The sequence below is a fragment of the Anser brachyrhynchus genome, assembly GCF_964034855.1.
Source record: "Anser brachyrhynchus genome assembly, chromosome: 18".
Classification (NCBI taxonomy): domain Eukaryota; kingdom Metazoa; phylum Chordata; class Aves; order Anseriformes; family Anatidae; genus Anser; species Anser brachyrhynchus.
In genome coordinates this window covers 5,257,128-5,284,875 of record NC_137711.1, presented here as the reverse complement: position 1 = coordinate 5,284,875, position 27,748 = coordinate 5,257,128, and the positions used below count along the sequence as shown (strand labels likewise).

Here is a 27,748-nt window from a genome sequence, read left to right as displayed (position 1 = left end):
TCCCATGCAGGATGGGTGTAGCAGGGGGGCAGGCTGATGGACCCTGGGGCACCCTGAGAAGAGGATGGGTTGTCCCTCCCTGTTGGAGCGGTGGTAGTGGGGCTGGAATAACACTGCTGGTCTAAAGCTAACTGCTGGTCTGTGTGGTATGCTGCTGCTGCAGAAAAGCTGCACCAGAGTTTTTATGATGTTCACTTAACAGACACAGGATTGTGAGTTACTGCATATTTTTAAAGAGCACTTTTAGGGTAATAGCAGATGGCTAATACCAGGGTGAGGTAGATTTCAGATCATGCTTTAAAACTGCAAGAGGTGCATATCCTAGCACTCAAACCTTTGGGCTTATTCAGCCTTGGCTCAGATCTACCATTAGTACTGTTTTCATTTTCGATTAGCCTATTAGTTTGTTGTGAATATTTTTTAATGATCTAGCACACTATTTAGATGAACAAATCATCCTAGTGGTAACGGCCTTCTGAAATTGCTCATAGATTTTTCTTAGTAGATAAGTGTTTTATCAAGGAATAAATAACGAAAGTTTCATCTGGAGTTTCACTTTATATCCCTCAAATTCTAATTACTGTTCAAGCAAAATCTTCAGTCCCTGAATGAAATGCAAATAATAATTATAATAATAAAATTATGGCACCTTAGGACACAGTTCCAAGAGGTGACAAGTGCTCTCAATCTTATTACAGCCAATAAAAGGTAAGGCCTATATTTATATGCTGTGTATGTTCTGTGCCTTGAAAGAGGGTCCAGTTTTAAGCCAATTTTAACAAAAGAGGGGGAGGGGGAAAGAATGTTTAATTTCATATCACATGATTTTCATAAATACAATACAAAAACCCTTCCCAAATTACCTGTAGGTTCCAAGTCTGGAAACTGTCTTTCCCAAATGCTCTTGGAATTGATTGATTGTACTTGCATCAACTTCACTTGGTTGTTTTATTTTATTCTAATCCCTTATATACAAAATTAAAATCCTTTAGTTATAGCTAAAAACTAGTTATTCCTTGCAGAGCCTCCCAGTATCTGTTCCTCAAAAGACAAATGGGTCTTGTACAAGATTGCTCCTTTTAAGTAATCCTGGTGGAAAAATTCAGCCAGGTGTTACGGATGTGGTCCTATGTCAGACGAAAAACAAAACTCCAAAGAATACTGCATGACTGCTTTGTGGCTTAGCATCCTGCACAGTGACTTACAGCAGCTGTGTTGTCTGCAAGGCTCTTCGCAGTCCCCTGTTAGGATCCAGAGTTTAGCCCTAATTGGAGAATTCAATTCAAGGTGAAAGCAAAGTTTCGAGCATTTTGATAATGTTCAAAACCTAACAAAGACACAGACGTTTTTACACAATTTTGTCTTAGAATTTTCTTTGAATGCTGCTTTTCTTGAAAGACTGTCTTAAGTTTTCATTTTAAAAGAAATCATTTTCCTTGCAAAGAAGTAAGAGCCATAAGGAGGGTAATTATATTGGGATTTTAAATAATTCACTACCATTTCTTTGCCAGAAAAAAAAAAATCTCATGTTTTTCCAAGCTCTAAAATTTGTCCTGCAATTTGGTAATGTTAAGAAGATAAACTAAGCTACTGACATATTTCAAGATCAAATGTTTTTGGTTTCTAACAATAACTTTGGCTTCCCTCTGATGGCAATAACGTGTTTGAAAACCTGCAAGTCTTTAAATATTGTTAATTACTCTGAAAATTTGAAATGGATCTTTTGAACAAGAACATTTGCAAACGGAACACATTTTACATTTAGAATGTGTAGTGCTGGCTTTCTATATCTTCTTTTAATATTCAGAACAGTTTCTTCAATTAGGCAAAAGTCTAGAGGTAGGTTTGAATTCCCTCTAGCTCATACTGATGGCCCTAACACACAAATCAGAGAGGATGTATTTCTAATACAGGAATGTTCTGCAAACCAGTAAATCTGGGATTATCTCCTTGGACTGATTATGTCAAAGCTCTTTAGCCACAGCACTTGTGGGGAGCTAAAAATAAATAGCCAGGGGTTTATATATTTATTCTTTACCTAAATAATCTGTGCATATTGTGTGTGTCTTTCTACAATGGGAGACGTGTTATCTGGACTTAATGTTTATTTATAAGAGTTCTTTTCCTAGTAAGGATTTTAACAAAGGGTTTAAAACAAACTGTCCTACAAGAAGCATTCATAGATAAATCTAGTGCTAGTTTAAAAGAACTGAGTTCAAATCAGAAGCTTTTACAGTTAATTGCCATTAGAGAAAAATTTGGCCTCAGATTTTGAAAATGGATGAAAACTAGTTCTCTTTTATCATACTGTTGATTAACCAATGTTATGCCACTGAATATAGACAATTTTATTCCACACTTTAGTGCCCCAATTCTGCATTATTAAAGGACAAAATAATTTTTACATTTATGTGTATAAGAACAAAATCAGGTTCTTAAAACAGTTAACAAAAAGGCATGCTGTCATTTGCTTCCTGGTCCTAATGTACGAGGTAAATCTCCTGAATAATAAACAATTAACAAAGAATTTTTAATTAGTTACATCAAAGACTCATGAATGCTTTTTTCCATAACTCTTCTACTCCTATGCAGTATCTCCCATTTCACAGGACTGATACAGCATGCTCATGAGAAAACAGAGCTAATGATATAGGTACACCACAGGTCAAGGCATGCTACAGGGGAAAATCAAATGAGAAAAAAGTAAGATTTTAAAATAATTTGGTTCTTGTTTAAATTCAGTAATAGATTGCTGAGAAATGGCTTGATAAAAGGAGGCAATATAAACACACAAGATAGTACTGCAGGCAATAAATCTGACATTGGCATAGATGGAATGGGTAGAGTCTAGTTCATTTAGCTCCCGTGATTCTGCAGGTATTGGAAGGAGTTCTGTGTCTTAATGAAGATAAATGTTATCACAGGCTGGAACTTTAATTTAGAGTGCTAACTTCAGTGTTAAGCTATAATGACTGATTTTTTTAATGCAAATAATATGTTGATGGCATTTCCTGACATTATAGAAAACACTACAGAAAAGTACAGCAAAGACGTTTTCCTTAGTAGATTTACAAATACAAGTATATTTATAATATAAATACAAATACATGTTTCCCTGTGTTGGGGAGTAATGGGAATGATGCTCTTCATTAGATAGATTTCCTCTTAAAAGCACATTTTATTCACAGTTCTCTCATAAAATATTGTATAAGGACTGTCTTCATATTCTTCATACTGGTTATTGCCATACTTTCTAAAGGCAAACGTTGGAAAGTTGTGTTCATTGCTAGTAAAAATGGTACATCCACTTTCTTAGAATTAAATCATTGCAATGGTTACTGTACTTGATAAGTATCTGCTGTGCTGTGTTTGCTCTAGCTACATGTTCACTCATACTTCCTGGGTTTTAACTTTTGTGAAATCCATCTCTGCAGCTCCAGTGAGGTGATGCACATGTTTGTAATACACTCAGGAAGGAATGCAGTCCATCCAGTGCTGCTCTGACCAAAAATCCAACCACCCAAACAAGCAAAAACACTTATGCATTACCCTTACAGATAACTGGAGCTTCTTGTTTTGTTTGATTCGGTTTGGTTTTTAAGGATAAGAACTGAGGGTTGGTTTGTGTATTTTGTTTTCTTTTTCTTGCTTGGTCCTTACTGAGACACTGCCTCAGTTGAATTACTGGCTACATTCACGGATTACCAGTTCAGAGATAGATTAGCTAAGTAATGCAGCTCGATATGTGATTTATGCTAGCATCATATTTTCCTCTTAGGGAACATTATCGTTGTGCTCATCACATTCAACTTAGTCTAAGCTCAGTGAATTCAAATGCAAGGTGTGAATGCAAGGTAAAATCATAACACGGTCATGTTACTGGAAAAGCAATCCCCATACCAGTAAGTCAATGTAGTGGAACATTGTCTCAGAAATTCCTACTTTAATGGATTGATTTCCACAATCAGATATTCAAGAGAGCATTCTTGAAGACAGAAGGGGAAAGTATTTTCACTTGAACAGGTAAATCTAGAGTAGTTCCGTCATGGCACTTCATATTTAATTAAGCTGATGCACCTGAAAGATGAGTATAGGCATGGGCTTTAGGTACAAATTATGTTAGAAGTTGTGAGACGTACTGAGAGCAACTGTTTGTCTTTTATGGTGTATATTTTATGTGTCATATTTTTCAGCTACTTTTTGTAATGAACTTGTATTACAAAATTCATCTTTGCACTGACTTGACTATAAAAACGGTGAATTTATTAGCAAGATTTTTTTAAGTGAAAAGAAGCTATTTCCTTTACCAAGAACATATTATTCCAGAAGGGAGAAGAGGCTGTGTCTTGCCCACACACAGTATGGCTAGCATGCATACTACCAATCATAAGGTGTACAGTGTTCTCACCCTCAAACAGTAAGCCCATTCCATTTGTCTGTCCTTACTGAGCCTTGAGGAGGTTCTTTCCATTCATGTAGAAGCTTAACAAGAACTGTAAAGCAGCTTAGACTGCATTTCAAGTATAGGGTTTAAGCCTTTAAAAAATAACACTCCCTTTTATTACTTACATGTGTAAAGGCTGTGGGAGCAGCCCCAGAAATTGTTCTACAGGACGTGTAAAGTGCATCCTTTTTTAGGTTTATTCATCAACTTTTTTTTTCTGCAAGAAAAGAAATATCTTAATGATGAGCATTTGGTCAACTTCCTCTTGTCAGCTGTGCCTTAGTGTCTACCTGGTCTGATGGCAATGTTAATATAATACCCTGCTAGCGTCTTGGAGTTTTGTAAGACTGACAGTCTGGGCTGTACATTGTTTCTGGGTTAATTGCCTACAGTTCTATTAATTAACAGGAAATGTCACTAGTCTGTATCAGGAGTCTCTTACAAAAGCATTCTCTCGTATTTATTTGGAATTGAGACCTTCAGTCCAGGTTTTAGCACCCAGAAGGCTCCTCATTTTGTTTGTAAAATCTCACAGCTAGCAAGACAAAATGAATTCTATATTTGAAAGTGTTGTAATGATCAATATGAGGCCAGAAAGTTGTGGATTCCATCTAGTACTTCTTGTTTCTGAGGTTGGTAAACCTCTTCTGGGTTGCTAATAGCATTTCTTGGTTCTTTTCTAGCCATGTGACCCAGACAACATCATGGATCCATCCTGTAACCAGCGCACTAAGCTTGCGTTGCTGTGAGGATGACAACGATGGAATAAGAGAGTCTCCTGGGTCCAAGAGCTGAGGACATTCTGCTGACAGAAAGTAGTTTGTCTAATTTCAGTACATTAGTGAGAAGATGCACACTTTTTAATCTAATTACTTTCTAGTCTGATGTAATAGTACCCGATGACACTTCTCCCCTTAAGTCAGAGGGAGCACTGCCGTTTGTTTAGGTGGGTTTGTTCTTGGGTGCCTCAAAAGCTGCAGAAGTCTCAGTGCAGTCCTTAACCTGCCCCAGTTCAGTGTGCAGGGCTCAGGCTTACCTTGGGAGCTGATCCAGTCTTTTCATGACTTCTGTATTGGCATAACTCCATTGACCTGAAGTCAAGTTTTCACAGTTTTGACCAGCATGAGAGTTAGATTGGGCCATTGGATGCACTTCACCTGGTAAATTCCAGCTGATGCTTTGCTGAAAGGTGTGAGGTGAGCTTTTTCTTTTTTTAACCAATGCTAGTGAGTGTAATTTAGATAGATGCCTTTTGTGCAACTACTGAATAATCTGATTTTTATAGAAGTTTGTGAAGGAGTTTTGCTAATAGAAATTTGATAATTTATTACAAGTACTGGAGTCCTGATGACTTTTAAAACAAATACTTTATTAAGATCGGTGGTTGGACTTTAGGAAAATGAATCTTTGGTAAGTTGTCAAGTAAAAAGAAACAGTTTTGGTAGAGGCCACCATGCTCTGTCAACAATATGAGGCCAGAAAGAAAGTGATTCTACTTTTGTGCTCTGCTAAACCGATACATACATGCATCAAATACTTCAGTGGAAGCTGTGAAGTTTCAAGTACAATGAAACCTGTGAAACCACCTCCAGGATCAGCAGAAATCAGTCACCTCCTCAAAGTTGATCTTTAAGTAGAACAAAATCATTTTGTAAACATTGGTGATGATTTAAAGAGGATAAAGAAAATGACAGGGAGTGCTACTGCAATCTAATGAACAAGTTTCACTGTACTTCAAAAGCACAAGATATTTTAAATCTCATTATTCACAGCTCAACATATGATGCCAGCTTTGACAAATATATGATTCTATGCTGTTGTGTTTTTTTTCTGGAGGCTCTTTGTGTGTGTGTGTATTATATATATTATATGGTAGGTGTTGACTAATGAATGAAAGAAGGATCTGAAACTTTGCAGAGGCACTGATGAATATCCCAAAGGAAAACCCTCTCTCTGATCTTCAGGCCAAGAAGGAGAATAGTATTTTAACAGGGTGAGAAAGGCACAGGCTACAATCTGCATTTTCCTAAGGTGCATGCTTCAGGATTTCAAAACATCCCTGAAAAGGCTGAGGCACCCATCTACACTCCACCACATCCTTACTGGCTGATACAAAGAAATGAGGCTGTACAGCCACATTTTTTAGAGGTCTGTATCCAGTAGGTTTGTCATTAGAGTTAAAAATCCATGCAGTCAGGGGAATGGATATAAAGACCAGACCATGCCAAGTCAGGCACACTGTGGCTGTTGATCCTTTTGAACCAAAAATGATACACAGTTTTAACCCAAGTCAAGTCTCTTTGAATAGCAGTGCAGCAATTTACTGCATATGGCCTGTGAGCTGCAGAGCACATCACCAAATGTTCTTCCTGCAGGAACAAAGTGCAGCTCACAAAAGAGTTTTTTGCAGGCTTTGCTGGAAGAGGATGTCAGGATATTTTGAATAAGCAAATAGGAAAAAATGTTTTGTACTTTTAACTAGGTCAGAACCAAATTATCCATGAATCTACACAGGTGGTGTGGATTAGGAGGAAGAGCTTGCTCAGCAGACCCACAGTAACATATATTTCTGAGAAAATTTCTCATAGCAGTAACACTTAAATGCTTGTTTGTATTTCGCTCCAATGGCTCCTACGTGCTTCTTAGCCTCCTTTGTGTTCCCCAAGAACAGTCTGAAGGCACAAACTATGTGCTTCAGTTTCAGGGCCAGGCACTCTAGATGCACCTTTATTTAAATCCCTTTTCTGAAAATGGCATAGACTCATGTCCCATAAACTGTACGTAAGGTTCTGAATTCCTTGCAATATTTAATGTAACCTTAGTAGTAATTTGACTGATTAATGACAGGCACTTCTGGTTCATAATTCCATGATAGTATGCAGTTCCAGATCACATACAGACTCCAGTTTTCCAATTCTGTTTCAGAGAGTTTTGAATCTCCACTTGACCCTCGCAGTCAATTTATTCTGCTAGTGGCTTTCTGACAGCTAGCTGGGTGTTTCAAATAGGCGAAGCTATTTAGGGACAGAGACTGTGGATCAGGCAGGCTTCATCAGCAGAGGCTTTATAGAGACCTAGCAGCAATTTAAAGCTGTCCTTCTGCTAGATCAGCTGGAGGAGGACAGCTATGCGCATACTGCTTGCCCTTCCTGAGGAGCTGGTAATGATCTCTTGCTCCGAGCATGCAATGCACAGCCTGCTGTGCACGAGAGGGGGAGAAATCAAGACAAAATGCTGGCGTTCTGCTGGCTTTGCTTACTGCCTCCACCCCCAGATGAGAACATTTCAGAAACCTGGAGACTATTTCTCCCTCTCTCTTATAAATTTGCCTAGAAATTAAAGACATTAGAAATAGATCTCTGCATCTATCTAGCTTCTTCTCCAGTAAGCATTATCTCTTCAGATAATACACTAGATCAGATTCTCTGCTATTGAGGCTACATTTTCATACCTAGAATCTCCAAATGTTCTAATCTATTTTTGTATGCTGGCATACTTGTTTCCTAGGTTATTTCTCTCTATCTCCCCTTGTCTCTTCCTTTCTGTGAAATATTTTGTGAAATTATTTTGAGTAAGGGGAACTGCGTATATTGAGAAAATGGTTCTAGGATAATTTAAAAAGAATTTGTAAAGAGCAGTTGTCAAAATATGCAACACTGTAAACAATAACTTTTCATTTTTATTGCAGAATAAAAAAATTACGTGGAAAAAAAAATGAAAGTGTACTTTTGTAGCATTTAAAATAATGAAACTACGGCTTTAGAAGGGAGTGGCAATCAGGCCATAAATAATTCCTGTACCTCCATTTATTTTCCATGTAAAGATGACACTGAAAAATACTGTTCTAGAACATGCTGGTGTTAATCTTTACCTGAATACTTGCACCACACTGCCCTTCAAATACTGCAAATACTCCAGTAAACTTAAACTGGCACATTCTCCGTCATCAAAGCAAGTAGCTTACCACAAATGCCTACATAGATATATTAGATACTCAGCCTCATAGATGCTAAATAATTTCCTTGTAACACTACTCAGTGTCTCAATAACTTCGATGATCCTTTCAACAGCCCTACCCGATAAATACATGCACACATACATATGTGAGCTGGCTATTCCATGGGCATTGCATAAATTTTCAGGCATGTGCGCTGGCTGGTGCACGGCCACACTGCCTAAACTGTCCTTAGCTACTGGTGTTTTACAAGCAGGTTAGTGTAATGGCTGCACTGTAGTTTTCTACAGTAAAGTCTATAGAAAAGATACGGATATTATGTAAGCAAATACATGTAGCCTCCATAGATTTTTTATGATCGATCAGAAAAACAAACACAGTTGCTGTTTGTGCACGGACATTTGATACAAGGTAAGGGCCATCACCTACATTTATTTGGACACGACCTTACAGCACTAAATCTGTTCTGACACTGATTTTATTTGGAGCCTTCAGGATTCACATGGGTTTGCTGTGGTGCTAGACTGCACTGAGAATTTCAGTTTCAGTTCTCAAGTAGTTTCTCTCAAAGGGTGATCCTACTCAGACTTTGCCTAGAAAGCCCCCTGCTTAATACTGTACACTTTAAAACCATAAATGATGCAGATTACCACTCCTCTTTGTATTTAAAAATGTTTGTGCTGGTGGAAATCTCTTGTGTATTTGAAAGTAAAGATTTCAGTGATAGAAAGTACTTGCTTCTTATGTGGTTACCAGTCATTTCATCACCTACTACTCAGGCTATGCAAGCTACTGAATCAGCTCTTGTGTATTTTCTGGAACTGTTGTAGGCATGTAATGGGACAAAACCACAAGTCGGTAAAGGACAGAGAGGACGGATCCCACTTTTTCTGCTTTAACATAAAATTTTTCATATTTTTAAGACCAACCTTTAAAGGAAGCTTGAAAAGCAAATCTAGCTTGCTACAGTTTCTGTGCAGGTCTGTGTGGAGCCCCACATAGTTTACTTACACTCTACCTGGTTGTAGTTTAAGGAACAGAAGCCAGATCTGGAAATCCATCGGCATCTTTGGCCTCCATTATAAATGAAGGAATAAGAAATTACACTAAAATGAGAAACACAATAAAACAGGGGCAATTCCTGTTTCCCTAAAACTTCCTATCTGCTACTGATCGTTGCAATTAGCTGGTTTATTTCAGCACATACTTGCTTCACGGACACTCCCTGTAGCGTGGCCTCATCGGCACCTCCCACAACACAGGGCAAGGGTGTCTGCAGGCATAACCTGAAGGCAAGGGAAAGGCTTTTAAGAAAAACGTTTGTGGTTGTGGAATAGGCCAGGTGGTGAAGGACTGACTGGAGGGAAAGGCTTTCCTGTACCTGCACGTTCTGTTGTGACGTAGCCTGTGAAAGTCTGGCTTTTCTGGGAACCGATGGGGTTCTTAATGCTCTGCTCAAGAAACTCCCCGAGAGCTACCCAGCAACCTTCATGCTGGTTCCAAACCTAACACTGAAATTCGGTGCCCTTTTTGCAAATACTGGTCAGAGTGACTTTTGCAGAGTTCTAGCTTAAGTCTGCAGCAAACCTTCAAGTCAGCACAGGAGTCTTTGTTCCCTTCTGTGCTCCCGGTCCTCATGTGTCGTCCGCAGCACCCTGCTCCAAGGGACATCCGCTGGGGCTGCAGCAGCTGTGAGCGAGCACAGCCCCATCAGTCTAAACAGAGGCGCCTGGCTGCTCCAGCTCTGGGGCCAGCTTTACAAAGATGTCAGCAGCTTAAAGATGTTGATGGAGTTAATGGGAATTAGGCACCTAACCTACGTAGATGCTGCTATAAATGCTGCTATTCATGTTTAGGTACCTAAATACCTTAGTAAATCTTTTCCCTTACTGCCTGCAATGATAGTGCGCCAAAAATCAAATACTAATGAAGAAAGCCTGCCCTTTGTCCTCTGTAACCAGCTTTGCCTTTCCCTGGGAATTGTTTTCATATAATACTAAAAATACTAGCTGTCTCACAGGTAGTACCATCCAGATACTTTTCACATTTTTGGTGGCTTGATTATTTGTTGCTTCTCCCAGCTTTTTTTTTCCCCAGGCAGTAGCTGATGTTGCCACAGATCTAATAGTTTGACGCTCTTGCAACATTCTTTTGAGATAAATTATTTTACTACAAGGTAGAAGTATTGAACTCTCTTCCCAGAAAGATGCAAGGTGTGTATTATTCAGTATTAAGTAATATGGTTGAAAAAAAAATGGAATGGGCCCAAACCTGTTACAAGTAGAGCCTATTGTTTCCAAATATTAGGACGGGAAGTTGAAATCTAATAACTAATACTGATTTTCCTCTCCTGCTCACAGTTATACCTTCTTGGAATTGTTCTGGGAGGTTTGCACATCCCCTGCAGATTTTGTCCCTGAAGCCACAAGGCCATCTCTGGTCTTCTGTTTATGATAAAGATCTCTATTTACAGCTTCCAGGATTATCTGAGAGTAAATATGTACAGGGTTAACTACTCTCTGAGCATATTTTCTTGAAATAGGGCATATATGTCTCTTATGTTCAGCTGTTCTCAGCATGACAGAAAGGACAATGATCTGGTTTGTAGTTACAGCAGCTTCACTGCAGAAGCTGCTCTACAGTTAGCTTTTTTCGTGGCCTTATGTACAGGAATTCTTAATGGGAAGAAATATCTGTAATTCATGAAGAAAATGGGTTTAGGGTGGATTTCTTTGTTGTTTGAAGACAAATTAGAATTTTATCTGGCACCTTTTCCAAACCATACATAAGCTGTGTTCTCCCTTCAAGTTATAAAGGACATTACAATATTGAACTGCAACTATATGATGACTTATTATTCACCAGGGGCTGCAAATGAGGGAGGTTGCTGGGTGATCCTGTCAAAAGGGAAATGCTTGCTGTGCTTGGCGAGGAAGTATCCAGCTTCTCAAGAAAGTCACAGAAGCCTGTGGTTACCTGGAAAATGCAGCTGTACGGAATAGGAAATACTGTTGTCTTTGAAGAGAAAGGTTTGAGTCAGAGTTGTGAGGAGTGTTTTCTTCTACCAGCATCCAAGCCTTTGTTCATTTTCCTGCACAAAGTTTGCAGGGTCAGAGTACTCCAGGAGCTGGTGGTCTCTGTGACTGCTGCAGAGCCTCCAGCCAGCCTGCCCCAGGAGCATCACAGCTGAGACAAGAAGCACCTTTGGGCAGGTAAGCTGCAATTAATACGATGTCTCTGATTTAGGAGACCTCTTTTCAAGAGCCGTGTCCCTTTTACATTGCCTCAATAACAGATGAGGTGAACTAATGCAAAATTGGTAGCTGATACCATTATGGGGAATGTCTGTTTGATAGCTAGACCTTTGGGTAAACGTAAACCATAAAAAGTCAGCAGTTTTGCCACAGTTTGGGTAAGTCATGATTTCACCCTGACCTCCAGAAGTCACAAACCGATCAGAAATGCCTTAATCTCTTTTAAAGTACTCTGCTCTTTAGCTATTAAGCAGTCAATATTTCCCTATGGCCCAATTATTATTATCATTAAGAACATTCCTTGTTCTTGTATCTGAAGAGAACTCATTAAAACATGATTAAAATGGAAAAAGAAATAAAATGATGTTTGTGGTCTAAAATAAAAATACAACAATAATAGCACTGATATGAGAAAGAGAAAGGATCTCTGGAAAGGCAAAGCACTGTGGTTCCTTCTAATGCTTTCATTTTTATTCCAAAGAGTCTGGTAATGCATCGCCATTCCTTTCCAACCCCAATAGCCTCAGAAAACCCAGAGCCCTGAGCTCTCGAGGGACAGTGAAGTCTTCAGTCCCCAAGCAGTAGGCTGAACTGCATTTATTAATCTCTAGGCTGTGTCACCAGGGACCCTAACGTTAGGTACTGTAATTAGTCACCATGGGGGTTACAAATTCCAAGTCAAAGACAAGTGTACATAATTGATGTCATGGCATGAAGAGGAGCTGACGAGCCCATTAAGAAAGCTGCCTGTCACTCTCAGAACATACTGTTCCTTCAAATTAACTACAGAAGTGTTGTAAATGATAAAGATGCGGAGAAACAGGAAATAGGACACCCACTGTGTTAAAGAATGACTGTCTTGTTGCTGGCTATTTGGAAGATGCAGCTAAAAGGAATCATCTTGTTAAAGGCAAATGTGTGGATGCAATTAATCTCATCTTGTTCATGTAGTGTCACTTCAACCTAAGTTCTCAAAAATATGTATACGCTTAACTAGTTTTGATTTTATCTGCTGAAGCAGCACGAAAGTAGCACAGTAATATGGGCTACGGTGTTCCAGTAACCATTTAGGTCCCTGCAGTAAATGATATAAAAAACAAAAATCAGCAGTAGATGCAAACCAAGCGGGAAGTCCTGTGGCTGGCCGAAGATAACTGAAAAGTCAATTTCACTGCTGTGCTCGGAGATGTTTGCTACAAAACTCTGGCATTTATTTCAGTCAAGGTTTCTTATCATTGCTTGTCCTGACTGTTACCTGTACACAAATTAGCCTACTTAAAAGTGAATACAGTGTCAGGGAAGTAAGGGAAAAGGCCTTAATAACTTCAGCATGTTCAGAAAATATAGTTTCCCTCTTATAAGAAAACTGCTTAGCCTGCAGGAATGAAGTTTTGCCACAGCACAAGAGGGTTCTACAAGAGGACTCCCCCAGGCGAGGGACAACTACTTCGCGCAGAGGTGAGCAGCACAGCAGGGTAATTAGCAGTGTGGTTTCTGGTGTGGCTGGGAGAAACTGCTGCTCTCCAAGTAAGGAGAAATTTTGGCTGCTACAGCCAAATTGGAATGGCAAGTCGGGGCACTGGGTGCAGCTGGGAGTGCAGACCGTTGCCTGCAGCCATCTCATCCTTGTTCGGGGCATCTCATCCTTGAACCCGCAGCACGTGAGGTCTGGTTCCTGAGAGAGGAACATTACCAGGTACGCTCCTCCTTGCTCTAACACCTTTCAGCTTTTCATAGTGGAGAGTGCTCACTCCAAAAAAAGCATAGGTAGTGACAGATTCTGATTCTGGGCAGGAGCCTTAAATGAGTAGAGGTGAGCAGAGATACCACAGAAATGCTTCTAATTCCTTGTAAACACCGAGAGCACTGCACAGCCTCCTGAACACTTCCAGTACTGACTGCCTTTAGTAGTTATTCACGGTGCTGATGCCAACGCAACATCTATCTGCAGCTCTCCTTTCTCCCTGTCACCTACCATGTTTCCAAGGGAAAAACTGCATCTCTGGCACCTCCCAAACAGGAAAATTGAGTCTGCAGTAATCCCAAGTACCTGTGATAAGAAGCTCAGCTCTGCCATGGAGGCTGAAGGTTTTGAGAGCAGGGAAGGACAGCGAGTCAGCTGGACGTACGTGCATTATGCCATGTCCCTGCCAGGGCTGGAGCCTAATTGGATTGCACAAATGCGACTTGTGTCTCTTGATCACAAAACCAAATTAAACCTCAAGAACTTTCAAACAAATCCCTACCTGAAAGTTTGCCTTGAAAAGAAAGTGCTGATAGCTGGTATCATTTCAGCTTTTCCTCTTCTCCAGAATGGGAGTAAAATGAAAACTCCAAACTAAAACTATCGCTTTAAGGCAAATTAGAAGAGAACAGAAGCAAAGCAAAGCACAAGCAGCAAATCTGCTGAACTCCTGGATGCACTGAACAAAATCAGCCGTGTGGTAATGATGGGATTTTCTAGAAGACCTTTTAGGCATGCAACTTCTGTATTAATCTATTCAGAATTCCCTAGAACATCTGTTTCTTCTCTAAAATGAGAATAACAGCCACTTTTTACAGTGCAGTGACAGCTACAGATGAAAGCACGGTAATTACCACTAGTGACTACTGCCTATCAGATTTTCTTGCAAGTTTCTCTGACAAGATTCTTTTTTTAATCTACACGCGGATTCTGGATAAGAACCTCAGCCATGATAGCCCCAGTTCATGCAGTTTTGGGAGGGAGGGGGGATTAATATTGAAGCCTCTTGAATCCAGGACACAAGCAGGCTCCCCCTTTCTGGATGTTTGTGCGTGATTCAGAGTGCAGAGACGATGACGGCTGCTGGCAGGCTTCCCCTGGGGCCACCCCGGCAGTGGCTCAGGGTCTCCAGGGCAGCCTCTGCTGCGTTCACAGCAAGGCCAGGACTCGTGAGGACACCCCAGTTCGTCTGCAGAGTGTGAGGCAAGCAAGCATTGCCCTCACTGTGCAAAAAGCAAGGCACACGAAGTCACTAAACCTGATTAGTTTGGTATGATCCCAGCGCTCAGGCAAAAGCTTGCCTCTTGAACAACCCCGTGAGCATACCGCTGTGGGTTCACTTGGCACTAGGCTGTTCTGATCTTTATGCAGCTGCATGAGCAGCTGCAAGACAGGGACCAAAAAGCCAAGGGACAGGGAAACATGGAAAACTTTCATGCAGAGCAAAATTCTGCTGTAGGAAACCTGGCTGACATCTCTGTGTGCAGCAGGGAATGGCAGCTATTGGAGCAGAAAGAAACCCCATGCCTGAATGAAAGCGAAGAGACCTTGGGGAGGCCCCAGCTCTGGGTGTGCGGGGCCAATAGGTCTGGGCTGTTGGGGGCCATGTGGAGCTCGGTGCCACGTCCTCCTGCCAGGGCCCAACAGCTCCTGCCCTGCAGCACCTGCCGCCTGGAGACAAGAGAAATCAGACAGCGTTTTGTAATTTTGAGAGGAACTCCTCCAAATATTGGGAAAAAAATCACACCTCCTGTTATCTAGCATAAAAATGGAAAGCTTAAAATTATCTTTTTTTTCAGCAGTTGACTTGTAGATTCTCATTGGTGCTCTCTGTGCTGATTTCCCAATCATAAGGGTGTCTCTGAGTGCTGAAATATGTGCTCTCTGAATGAACCAAAAGTGCAAAGTTTCGCATCTGTAACTGCAACATGTGTTAGAGCTACAAAATCCTACCCCAGGAACTCATGCGTATTTTACTTCCTATTAAAATTTACAAGCAACTTTAGAGGACAGGAAAGTTCATATTTATAATAAAGCCAGTGTTACCTTTTCAGAAAAGACGGATCCTTTTCTGACCTGTATGGCAGAAACACAGTGTTTCCCCAGATGTATTTGATTTTAAAAAGCAGTCTGCGTGGCAGTGAGGTACAGTACCAGAGAAACTTCAACAGCCCAGTGAGAGTGAACTGTTTCAGCAGAGATTACTTATGAGCTACTAATCTCACCATAATCTTGCCTTTGACTGGCTTCCAAAGGACCTTGGTGCAACTCGTAAGTAAACCGGGCTTACCTACCAGTAACCCCGAGCAATCAGTGCTTTCTTATGGGCAGTATCCTGCACAGATTTCCTTTTCAAGTCATCTGACCCGCGGCATAGGGAGTGCTTCCACCTCCCTCTGATGGGCTGAGGACGGCTCAGCCCTGGAGAAGAGTTCAGTGCCCGGCAGGATCGAACCCTCTTGCCCTGGCAGGGCTCTTGGTTCAGGTTTCCTGCGAGGAGCAGTTATCAGACAATTCGTCTGTGCTAGCGAAGTGCAGCAACCTGTAGCGCCCAAGATCAATACCAGCTTGGGTGCTAAGCAGCTGCCATCTCCCAGCCTCTGAACCACGCATTAACAGGGCTTGAGAGAGCAACAAGAAGGTGCTTGTGTGAGGTGCAGGCAAATATAACGTACTGCTGCAGAGCTCATTGCTAGAAACACGTACCCGGCTGATGTGTCCAAGAGGCTTGCAATCTGTCAGTGTCTCAACAGACCTTGTTACCTTACTTATACATGAAATCACATAGCTAACTCCTGCAAATATTCACCTGGGCTGCTACTCTTGAGATCTTCCTGCACCTTTCAGAGCTGTGGCATGCTTCTACCCACCCTATTAGGATATCCTTCTTGAGGGGCCCTGTAGCTCTAGGGAAACCCATAGCAGGTGTATGTTACTGCTCTGCATCCCCCTCCATAAATACCTAGTACCTCCTAGATGTACTTGTGCCAGTTTCCCACACAAGCATTCTGGATCTGGTGTCCTTTCAAAACTATCTGCATTCCTCAGTGGCAGCCTGATTCCTGCAGGTCAAGCTCCATTCTTCCTTGACTGTAATTTGATGCTCTGGCCTTGTCACCTGATTTGAAAATGCTGGGCTTTGTTTCCATTCTGGTTTCCAAAAGACTTTCCCACTTACAGACAGTTTTGTTTCCTAGTCTCTGAGGTTAAAACCCCAGTGTAATGGATTATAAGCAGACCAAGGATGACCCTGTTTCTTAAACGTATGACCAGGGCACAGGATGCAGACAGCTGAGAGCCCATGGATGCCCAGGTCTAAAGCCTACTGCTCAAGCAAATTTCAAATAATGAGACAATATGGCACTGCTCACAGAAGGGACAGCTTTTCCAAGGTAGAAATCACATAACAGTTGGCAAGTCACATAGATAATGACCAAGAAAAAAATAATGGTGTTGGATGTCTGAGCAAAATACAGAAATATTCTAAAAAGCTTGCCTAGAAGCTTGCACCAGTGGGATTTTTGCTGCTGTTGCATGGAGGCTTTGCGGCCATGGAGACATTTCAAGTGCCCTTTGGCTTTGGTTCTGGCCGGGACAGGGGAAGAAGAGTCTGAAGGAGCACAACAGGCAACACTCGGTCCTACAAGTGCCAGTGCAAAGTGTTGTGACAAGCTGAGTGTACCGAGCGTACCTAATGGAGTTACCGCGTGAAACGCTGTATCCATGGTATCTACGGAGGTGACTCATGTCACCGCTACAAATTCTAACTTGCTTGCAGAGAATATATCCGAGTAAAATCTGCATTTGTACTGCACTCGCACAACAGTCTTGTGCTGAGATTCCAGTTCTTCCAAACGCTAACGGCACACAGTGATGGATAGCTCGGAGGAGGACGAGGCCCAGGTGTAAAACAGCTGCGGCCCAACAAAAGCTGTGCTGGGTGTGCTCTGCCTCTCCTGTTCTCTGCTGGAAGCACTCAGGGCTGAGCACCGGGCACCGTACCCCTGGCAGCACGCAGCCCTCCCTGGGCTGGGCATTATCAGGCGTTGCTGTCTGTGCATCAGATCAGCACGGGAGCCTCTTTGTGTACGTCTTCAAGAGCTTAATGCAGTAACTGCAATTCAAAGCATTTGCTCCACATAGAACTGAGTAACTGACTCCTCTCTGACATCATTAATGCTTTCAGCTGTTAGGAATATAGTGATGCCACCTGGAAAGAAACGTAGCTGCAAATGGGATAGCCATTAAATAGCTGCATGCCAGCTTATGTGGATCTTTCCTGGGAAGCAAGAATGTTGCAACAGAGAAGCTGAAAGTTCCTAGAAGAAACAACAGCCCTCGTAAGGTAAAGGCATCAGGCACAACTCCACTGACAATCTGGAATTCACATCAGCGAATAGCTTTGGATGCTATTTGTCTGGCCTCCACAGGGGAAAGAAAAAAAAAAAAAAAGAGGGGGTGGAAAAAAAGACATCCAAAATGGGAGAAATGCTGTTCACTTCTGAGCTCAGTGCCACTGAAGCAAATACAGAGATGTCAGTTGGTTTCAGATCAAGTTGTCTACCCACCTAGCTTAATGAGCACGGACATGGCCTCCCTCTCCTTCTCTGTCAAAATGCTGAGGGATGTGAGTAACTCCAGTGGGGAAGTACTGTGTCTGTTCTGTAGTCAGAGGTCTTCAGGTAATATGAATAGGATTTTTAATAATATACTGAATTCTTAATGATTTGAAAGACAATTAGCCAATTCTTTGGAAGAAATAAATAACTTTCTCATTACGAGAACCTGCTTCTCTCTCCTTAAGAAACATTCCCTAGCTTAGTGAGGGTGGAAAAAAGTCAGGAAGATGAGTTAGTTCAACACTACAAAGTTTTGAAAAAATATTAAATTGATAGACAAGCGCTTCTCCATCCACATTCACAAACCAGATAAAATCTAATAGATCTATTAATTTTCTGCGTGCATCATTGTATGCCCTGTGATTCTAGTAAAATTGAAAAATAATTTTGGATTCCATCAGCACCTCCCTTACTATGTACCTTTCCTAAGATTAGTAACTTAGCAGTGTATTAGATTTCAGGTTACCCTGACCTTGGTTAGCTTAAATGTGTAACAGCATTTGATTCAACAGTGAAGGACGGGTAGACAGTATTCCAACATTGCTGTGAACATCTGTTATGAGTTACCAAAATTCCAGCTGAAAAACAAATATTTCCACTATAAATCAACCAAAACATTATCCTGAGTGTTGTAACAGATGCAAAATGATTCTGGCTCAGTCTGTCCTGTGGTTTGGCTCCTTCCTTAAAATTGCTGTGAATGTATTTATTTACACACTTCAAGAAATACATGTTTGAAACGGCTATTTAAGCTTACTTAGAATGTGTCTGATGTTCGTTCAAAGACAATGGGCACTTGATAGACTGTCCTTACTAACTACAGATACTGCCAACTACCATAAACTCTACCTGCGGCTTTCCAGATAGACCTGGTCCAGAGCAACCCTTAAGGCACTTTTCTGCCCAAGTGCTCTGAGCACTTCAACCCAATACCACTTGAGTTGGTGATTCGGAGTTTGAGCAAGGGGGGGCTGCTTGGGTTTTTTAATTCTATTCCACTGTGCTCTAGTGTGTTTGGTGGTGGTGTTGTGTGTGTTTGTTTGTTTTGGTTTGTTGTTTGTTTTTTTTACCCCCATTGTTACTGCTGCAAATCATCTTTAGTTTCACGAGCCAAATGAATCAGAAATGATGTGGACTTAAGAGGGATAAAGAAAGGAGATTTGTTTACTATACATGAAATTTGGAAAAAGGCTTTGCAAGAGACTTCCTGTTTAATGGTCTCAGTTTGTGAATAAAATGCTCTGCTTAAGCAGATGTTGTAATTCCATACTTTTAGGTGTTTAATTGCATTAAGCAGCATATGAGCAACTTTAATTAAAGATGCTTTCCTTTTTAAAAATGTTTTGTGTGTTTCAGGTAAGTCAGTCCAGGAGGGAACCGTAAGTAACAAGAAAATCTTGCAAAGGGGAAAGAGAAATGTCATTTTGGTTTACTCCTCTTTCTTTGCGCAATATATACTTTGCTGGGGAAGAAACAATGCTGTGTTTTGAGGATGATGTTTTGTAGTTGTTAATCATTTTCTGTCCTAAATGCTCGGAGGAAAACTGTGTGTAGACTAAATATAACTGTGCCTTTTGTGATGGTTGGGAAATGGTAGCTGCAGGCTAGTTATCCAGCCCACAAAGAACAGGAACACATGGTCCATCCAAAGATGTGATGATGGCAAATGGAGTACTTAAGGGAAGTAAAAGGGAACAGCTTACCCTGTCATTGTGACTGCAGCATGTGTTGGACGGCAGCTTTCAGAGTCTGTCAAAGTGAGTGGCAATCAGAGAGGGCTTCAGCCATAAGCACTCGCGTTATTCCCCTTCAGAGATTTCAAAGTTATTATGAAAGTATAGGACCTTATTTTCTAAAGGCAATTTGTTAATTAATGCATAACAGTAAAGAAAAACCTGCATATATTTAAGCAGCATAAAAATGTGTATTTTGCTGAACAATTCTATTTGTGAAGAGATTGAAACACATCGTATATAAGAGACAGCAGGCTGCATCCCCTTTATGGCATTGTATATTTGCTTTATATATCGTTAATTAGACCTAATTTAGGACTCGAAAAGAAAAAATCTCATTAAAATTCTGATTAGTGATGTTGGCAAGCAGCCATCTAAAAAGCCTCTCTATTTCTTCCTTTGATAAGTTTGAAACAACTATAGCAAACAGTAGAAATAAGATCACTGCCTTCTTTTTTATGCCAATCAAAATAACGTATTCTCCAGGTCATAAGCCATTTAAGGGAAAATACAGGAGGACGTCTTTATTTCCTTGCATGCACGCTGTCAGATGGCTGTAAGTATGCTTATGCCTTTTGGCATTAAAAAATAAACAAACACCACTGCCTATGAAAATGCTAATTGTGAGCCTTCATGAACATCTACTCTGCAAGGGAATTAATTAGTTTAAATATATTTTTTAAAGACTTAAAAAGTGAATGGGAAAAAATTAATAGAGAACTGTTTTAATATGACACTAGTTATGTCTGATGGATATGTCAGGATAGGTTTCTGCCTGAGGCTTTCAGTATAGCTTATAGTCTAAGTGCCTGACCAGGAAAACATACAAGCAAGAACATCTTTAGTCCAAATATAGTCAATTATGCATCTACATTTCTGCAGATCAGGACAGATAATTTTAAAAGAAAACATGAGTCTTAAAAAAAAACAAGTCAAAGGCAGAATAAAGAAACAAGCAAGCAATCTTTCTATGGTTTCTTGTGTCTGTATGAATATTTAGGGTTTATATGATGCAGCTGTCAGCTACCATTGTTTTTATTTAACTTATACATTTCACTAAAATGCATGAAAACAATTTACAAAAGCTGAACATGTTTGAAATGGCAACTACTACACATTTCTTTTAATGTACATCTTTCCCATACACATCTGCCCTTAAGGGAGATGCGAGTAATTCATCCAGTCTTCTAAAAGAATGTATGGGCAGCAGGACTGCTGCAGGGGGCTGCTGACTACAGCTGAAGGGAGAGGGAGGAGGACTCGTGGTGCCCAGCATCTGCTCCTTGCACTCAGCACAGTTCCTGGTGCGCTGCTGCTCCATCCTGCGTCACAGCAAGCGGCAGCACTGGATGCTGCTGAGGCAGAGCCAACAAATGATTATGGGAAAATACCTCCTCTTCTTTTGATAAACACTGAAGCATATGACTGAAGCACAGATCTTGGATGCTCAGTGAGCATCAGTAAAGCTGATTCTATGTTTGGAAATACATTTAAAAAATCCAAGTTACTAATAGTCTTTTTTTCCCCAAGCCCTTTTAAACTGTAATCTTTAGCAATCTAATCAGAATTGCTCTGTCAAGTAAAGTATGGTGATACATGCACAGGATCCAGGGTACATTTTTGTCTTAAAATGGTGTTCATTGTTCATCCCTGCATTATGGCATTTGCAAAAGTAGGTTTCCAAAAATACAGGAACCTGCTACGCTGCTATTAAACATATTTGATGTATATATTCTGATACTGAGAAAACAACTGGATTCCAACTTAAATATCTGGTAAGATATTTAAAAAATAAAATGGGCCATAAGAGAGACATGAGGATAAAATTTAAGGAAGGGTGCTGCAGCCTGACATTGATATTGAGAACCTTTTCCATTGCTGCATGTAACTGAGAGTGGGAGTACATTTAAAAAAAAAAAAACTCATCTTTCCTAATGAGACATATCATGACTTAATGCCTTTGTTTGCAAGCTTGATTGCTGTCTGTTGTAAAACTGGGAAAAGTCCTGCAGATCAGGCTTCCTGCCAAAGAAACGAGGTTTACTGTATTTCTGGGGTCTTAATAATACCATGGGATTAAAACTGGTTTGGGTTCTCTCTCTCTTTTTTTTTTTTTTTTTGAAGAGGGGAAACCCAGGAGCGAGCCGAGTATTGCAGAACTGAGTGCAGAAGTACAGGACAGACAGGAATCCCAGGCTCAAGGCAGGGGCCTTGCAGGACTGGACCCCAGGGAGTACTGGTCTGGTACAGGGTGTTTGGTATCAAATTTTACAGATCCAGATCCGATAAGCCTATGCATGCAGAATACTTCTGGCTAAATTCTGCCTGACCTTCCCCAGCACCATGCCTCTGGCAAGCTCACTGAAAACAGCCATTTGAAGTCAGAGAAATCTGGGTCACTGGCTTCAACAGAAACTGTGAATAAGGAGGAGATGCTCAGCTCCTGCACCTTTCACTCCTTCCTCCTTTTCCAGCTCTGCCTGTTTTATTCTCTGCTCGTGGGTGCTCTTCCATCTCCAGTAAAACCAGCGCCAATTTCCAAAATCAAACAGCCTGAGCATGTAAGAACAGCTATTTCTAACTGTCTTCCTGCTGCATGCAAGCCAAAAGTGAGAAAGGACTAGGAATGGAATGCAGAGGAATAAATGGAAGGATCGAGTTGTTTCTCCCATTGGCACCAGCTGGGAGTTGTCCTTATTCAGAGAAATGTCCGACTGCAAAACAGGCCAGCTACTTCTTTATCACTTGTCTTTGTCCAGCTCTGTCATCTCATTTAACTGGTTGGTTACACCTACTGGGTTTAAATAATCCCCCAGGGCACCAGGCACTTGAAACAGGCTTGGGAGGCTGGTTAATGCTTTACAAGGTTACGGTTGCTTTAAAAAGCATAGCAAAGTATTTGTTCCAAAAATGCAGTCATCATTGAGAGTAACACTTGCTGGGTTCAAACCAGGTCAGCTGCCCAGGCACGTACATGTATTTGATCTACTGTCATGGTGAGGGCTGACTGTAAATGTTGGCAGAGAAAATTATTAATCTTTCAACTCACAGCACATAAGCAGCGACTACTAATTCTTATTTTTCTGAGAACTGGAACGTCTTTTGGAACCACCTCAGATTACTTAAGAGAAGTTCCTCTGCCATCACCCCAAAGCAGTTCCAAACCTGTCTCTCCTACATTCAATTAAATTTAAAAAAAAAAAAATCTTAAAAAGGTGGGGGCAGATCACGGTTCTTCCTCATGCGAGGTGCCACAAGGGCTTGCTCAGCTGCACGCCACGTGGGCAGCAAACGGCCGTGGAAGCGTTGAAGGACCGGAGGCTGTAAGGACTGGGGAGGGCCTTGGCTGGGGCAGCCAAGCAGGGGCCCCTTCCAGAGCCCTCGTGATGCTGCCGGGAGCGCGGGACAGGCGTTGCTCCCTGCGGAGGCTGCCGGTTTTCGGCTCTGGTGGCAGTGAGGGCAGCCAGGCGTGGCGCTTTTTGTGAACCTGAGTAACGTGCCAGCCGCCCAGGGGGAGATGTAACACCGAGGCTGACACGGGGCTGTTTCGCTGCTTTAGGGCACATCAGAGCTCCAAGAGGCTGAATATATCCGTAGGCTTTCCCGCTCCTCCGCGCACTTCCTCCCCGCGCCTCGGGGGCCCTTCCCTCAGGAGGCGGCAGCACGCGGCGGGGCCGGGGCCCCCTCAGGGGCCGTGCGCGTGCCCGCGCCGCCGCCTCAGGGGCCGGGGCCGCGCGAGGTGAGCTGAGGCGAGGCGCGAGGCAGGGGGCGGGGCGGGGCGCGGCCGTTGCGGCGGTTCCAGGCTCGCCGCGCCCCGCCATTGGCCCAAAGTAGGTCAGGCCGCGCGCTCACGTGACGGCCTCGCGCGCCTAACGGCCCCCTCCCTCCGCTCCCCCCTCCTACTCCCCCCCCCCGGCACCGCCGCGTGAGGGGGGCGGACGTTGGGGCGGCGGGAGGTGAGGGCGGGGCTGTGGGGAAGGAGCCCCGCACGTGCCCGTTTGTGAGACTCCCTGCTGAGAAAAAAACAAGGAAAAAAAAAAACAAAAAGCACAAAAAACAAAGCCTGCGTCAGCTGCTGCACTGCCGCTGAAGTCCGTGTGTGCCCCCAACACCGCCGGAGTGCCTGAGGCACTGGTATCGGGCCCTGGTGTGGAGGTGGAAGGACGCCCCCCATGTGGCGGTGTTGGCAGCTTAAGTGGTCTTTTCAAATTGTCTTTGCTAGAGGATAATTAAATAATAATAAAAAAAAAATCTCAGAAAGTGATATATTAACTTACATGTATGCAGTTCAAAAAATCCGATCTTTGCGCCGTGAATCTGATCACATTTCGGTGATGGAAACACCAAGGGCACGATCACAAACGTTGGCTGAGGGCTTTTGGTTTTCCAGTTGGGGACCAGTCAAGGTGCCTTCTATACAAAAACTAAATGGCTGTCACGGTCCTTCACAAGCCATAAACTTGCTGTGCGTGAATGCTAAGAATACACACCAAGTTGTACTTTCGGCAGGTTGGAAAACGTAGAATTCCAGTTAGCGTGCAATTCGATGGGTCTGGGTTGTGTTGGCCAGACCTGGGGTGTGGTGTGAGGGGTAAGCCAGGGGCTGAAATAGCACGAATGAGCGGTGGGCCCCTCGAGAAGGTGCAGCCATCAGTCACCAACGGGCAGGTACCTGCCCACAGTCCGCTCGGTGTCCTGAGAGCCTGCGAATTGAGGCTGGTTGGAACGAAACCTGCCTGTGTGGCAAGACTGGAGTTAAATCACTGCTCCTGTTGCAGTGCGAAATTGAAGAGCACAGCTCCAGCACCGCCAGTACTTGGGTACTTTTCTCAGTTTTTCTGGCTGGTCCATGTATTGGAAAGTGTTGTTACAGCTTCCTCAGCCAGGAAATTCCCAGCTCCTGCACGGTCTGTAATTCTGTTTGGTCCTCGGCATGTCTTGTTGCTTCTTCTTGTTCTGTGCTTGCACAGATCTAAACGTAGTTTATCCTGTTCAATGCCAAGTGGTGAAACAGTACAGTTTTCATGTCATTTGATTTCATTGAAAATGCTACTTCTCTGGCTATATTTTGTCTGAAATGTCAGTTACATCAATAGCCGTAAAAACTTCAGTAATTCTGCCCAAGCCGAGCTTTCATTACATCCCTAGCTAATCTTGCTTGTTACTGGCATTACCCAATATCCCTATTACTTTTACATCTTCTATTTCTGTTTACTCTTCTTTGTTGCCTACCAAATCTCCTAAACCTATTTTTTTCTTTATACTGCACAAAAAAGCATTGTGCACCACGTCTACACATGGCTTGCCAATCATTGCCCTCTTTACGTCCCTCGCTCTGTACTTTTGTAATTAGAGCCTCTCAGTAACTAGCAATTTGGCCATCTGGGGCACCGCCGGTATGTGTACAATCACTTAATAACCCCCTGCTCGTTTTCCTGCCCGGGCACCACACATATTGCTGTGCTGTTACCCCGTTCTCGCTCTCCGTGCCGGGTGGAAAGCTCCTTCACAGCCGGTACCCCCCCGGCTGCGGGCCAACGCCGCTTTCCTCCCGTGCTACCGGCGAGGGAGCTCTGTGGGGCCTCCGGTGGGAGGCTGGGGGAGGTCTGATATCCCTGCAGGGCGGCCGCAGAGGCCCTAATGACGGAACGGGCAGCGCCCGATCCCCGGGAGGCCGGTGGGGGGTTGCCCAAGCGGGGGGTGCCGCCGCCGGTTCCCTCAGCGCCGCGCGGGGCCGGCCGTTGGGAGGCCGCGAAACGGTTACCAGGGAAACCGCCCCGCCCCGCCCCGCCCCGCCGCGTGCCGCTGGGGGGGGAGGAGAGGGGCTCCACCCCTCGAGGGGCGGGGCCACCGCGAGGGGGCGGGGCCACAACGAGGGGGAGCGGCCACCGGGAGGGGGCGGGTCCATTAAATCGGGGCGTGGCCGCCCGCCTGTCCCCCCGCACCAATGGCGAGGCCGCGGCGCGCCTGACGTCAGCGGCGGCAGCGCCTGCACATGGGCGCGCGGCCGGGGCGCGCGGCGCAGAACGGGCGGCGGGCGGGCGGCAGGAGGGCGGCAGGCAGGGCGCTGCGGGAGGGAGGCAGGGCGCTGCGGGAGGGAGGCAGGGCGCTGCGCGGCGGAGGCGCCTCTCCCGCTCCCCTGCTCCGGCGGCCTGCAGGCGCCCCGAGGCCCGGCCCGGCTCTGCCCGGCTCCCCCCCCCTCCCGCTCCCGTCCAGCAGCCGCTCCGCCAGCCGAAGGGGAAGGAGCCGCCGCAGAGGCAGAGCCCACCATGTCGCGGCCGCTCCCGCTGACCCCCCCGTTCCTGCCTCCCACCTACGGGGTGCTCAAGTCCCTGCTGGAAAACCCGCTCAAGCTGCCGCTCGCTCACGATGACGGTGAGGCTTCCCCCGGCAGCCCCGACCCCCCCCCCCCCCCAGCCCCACGGAGGGGCAGGCGCCCCGAAATGGCGGCCCCCGCCCCCATATCGCCGGTTTTATCCTCATTTTGTGCGTCCCCCGCCGGCGGTGAGGTAACGGGCCGCTCCCGGTGAGGGCCCGAGGCACCGTGCTGCTCGCCGAGCCCCTGCGAGGGCTGCCCGGGGCTGCTGGCGGCGGTCAGGGGGGTGCCGAGGCACGGCGGGGGGCAGGAGGCTTTAGCTGTTTAAAGCCTTGCAAATATTTGGGAGAAATCCCGTGTTTCCCTTAAAACCGTTTGTTGGAGTCACTGGGTGTTGTTGTAGGGATAGGTAGGAAACGTGATTTTAACTTTTATTTATGCTTTCGTTCTACCCTTGAATTTTTTGCTAGCTGTCCTGCGTGTCAGAATACCTCTTCTGTCAGGCTTTAAAAAAAGGCTGTCAGTCTTAACTTAGTGATGCTAAAACATTAGTAAGATTAACAGCATCATCATTTATCTAAATAATACGTTATTTTGTAACTTACTGCTTAGTATGAGGCAGGCAAAGCAAGCAAAACAGATATTTAATTTGACGGCTACTTTGCTTGCTGTGCTTGTATAAGGACTAGCAAGGCTAGGGCCTTAATTATTTTTTTTAAAGCATGACGAGATAATAAATACCTAAGGTTGAGGTCAAGACTATTCCTTTTCAGCAGTATATAGCAACGTCTTCCAGCTTGTTTTAGCTCAAATGCTTGCTTTTAAGTCCATTAGTATTTATTGAAGCTGACGTTCAAATCCATGCATGCAGTGGAAATGTTAACTAAAAGCAGGGGGAAGGTTGGATCCTGCAGAGGTGCTCAGTTGATACGACTTCTATTCTCTCCTAACCAGAGTGAATCAACAGAGTTATTTTTGTAAAGCAGATATTAATTTTCTGTGTTTCCTAAGAGTGCAGGAAAAATAAGTAGTAGCAGTGATATTTTCATTACTCAGTCCTTATATATTTTTTATGTATTTTGTTTAAGCATTCGGTAAAGAAAAAGACAAAGAGAAGAAGTTAGATGATGACAGCACCAGTACCACAGTCCCTCAGTCAGCTTTCTTGGGCCCAACATTATGGGACAAGACACTGCCATATGATGGAGACACTTTCCAGTTGGAATACATGGACCTGGAAGAATTCCTCTCAGAAAATGGCATTCCACCCAGCCCAAACCAGCACGAGCATAGCCCACACCAGCCAGGTCTCCAGCAAGCTACCTCAGCATCACCTTCTGTCATGGACCTCAGCAGCAGGGCTTCTACTTCAGTCCATCCAGGCATGGTGTCGCAGAACTGCATGCAGAGCCCGGTCAGACCAGGTAAATCAGCCCTAAGAACTTCCTATGGATTTTGGCGTGAGCCTTCCTCCCCACTGTAAATCATTACTTCTCACTGTACGGTTGACAGTTTAGAGAGGGCCAGTATGATACATTTGCATGTTAAAAAAAAAAAAAAGCTCTAGATACTGCTAAGTTGCTCCACAGGGATTTTTGGTTAAATTGTGTCAGGAAGCTGCAGGAATTCCAAGGAAACTCCTGTCACCTTTTCTTCATTGGTAGCCTAGCTGTTGGCAAGTAA

The 27,748-nt window shown here is 43.5% G+C and overlaps 2 protein-coding genes and 1 long non-coding RNA gene across 9 annotated transcripts in view; 2 read left to right on the top strand and 1 right to left on the bottom strand.

Annotated features, from left to right (window-relative positions):
- STXBP4 (syntaxin binding protein 4) overlaps positions 1-8,159 on the top strand; it is a 77,119-nt gene extending 68,960 nt beyond the window's left edge. For all 3 annotated transcript variants that reach the window (XM_080560390.1, XM_080560387.1, XM_080560391.1), the window contains exon 23: positions 5,128-8,159. In XM_080560390.1, coding sequence (XP_080416516.1) covers positions 5,128-5,239 — 112 coding nt within the window. In that variant the 3' untranslated portion in view covers positions 5,240-8,159. The remainder of the gene's footprint in view (positions 1-5,127) is intronic.
- LOC308179784 overlaps positions 1-25,580 on the bottom strand; it is a 50,591-nt gene extending 25,011 nt beyond the window's left edge. For all 4 annotated transcript variants that reach the window (XR_013940531.1, XR_013940532.1, XR_013940533.1 and 1 more), the window contains exon 1: positions 24,027-25,580. This is a non-coding gene — a long non-coding RNA (uncharacterized lncRNA). The remainder of the gene's footprint in view (positions 1-24,026) is intronic.
- A 143-nt stretch (positions 25,581-25,723) lies between these two features.
- HLF (HLF transcription factor, PAR bZIP family member) overlaps positions 25,724-27,748 on the top strand; it is a 35,913-nt gene continuing 33,888 nt past the window's right edge. The window contains exons 1-2 of one of the 2 annotated variants that reach the window (XM_080560437.1): positions 25,724-26,124; positions 27,154-27,489. In XM_080560437.1, coding sequence (XP_080416563.1) covers positions 26,019-26,124; positions 27,154-27,489 — 442 coding nt within the window. In that variant the 5' untranslated portion in view covers positions 25,724-26,018. The remainder of the gene's footprint in view (positions 26,125-27,153; positions 27,490-27,748) is intronic. The other variant, XM_080560436.1, reaches the window with a different exon arrangement.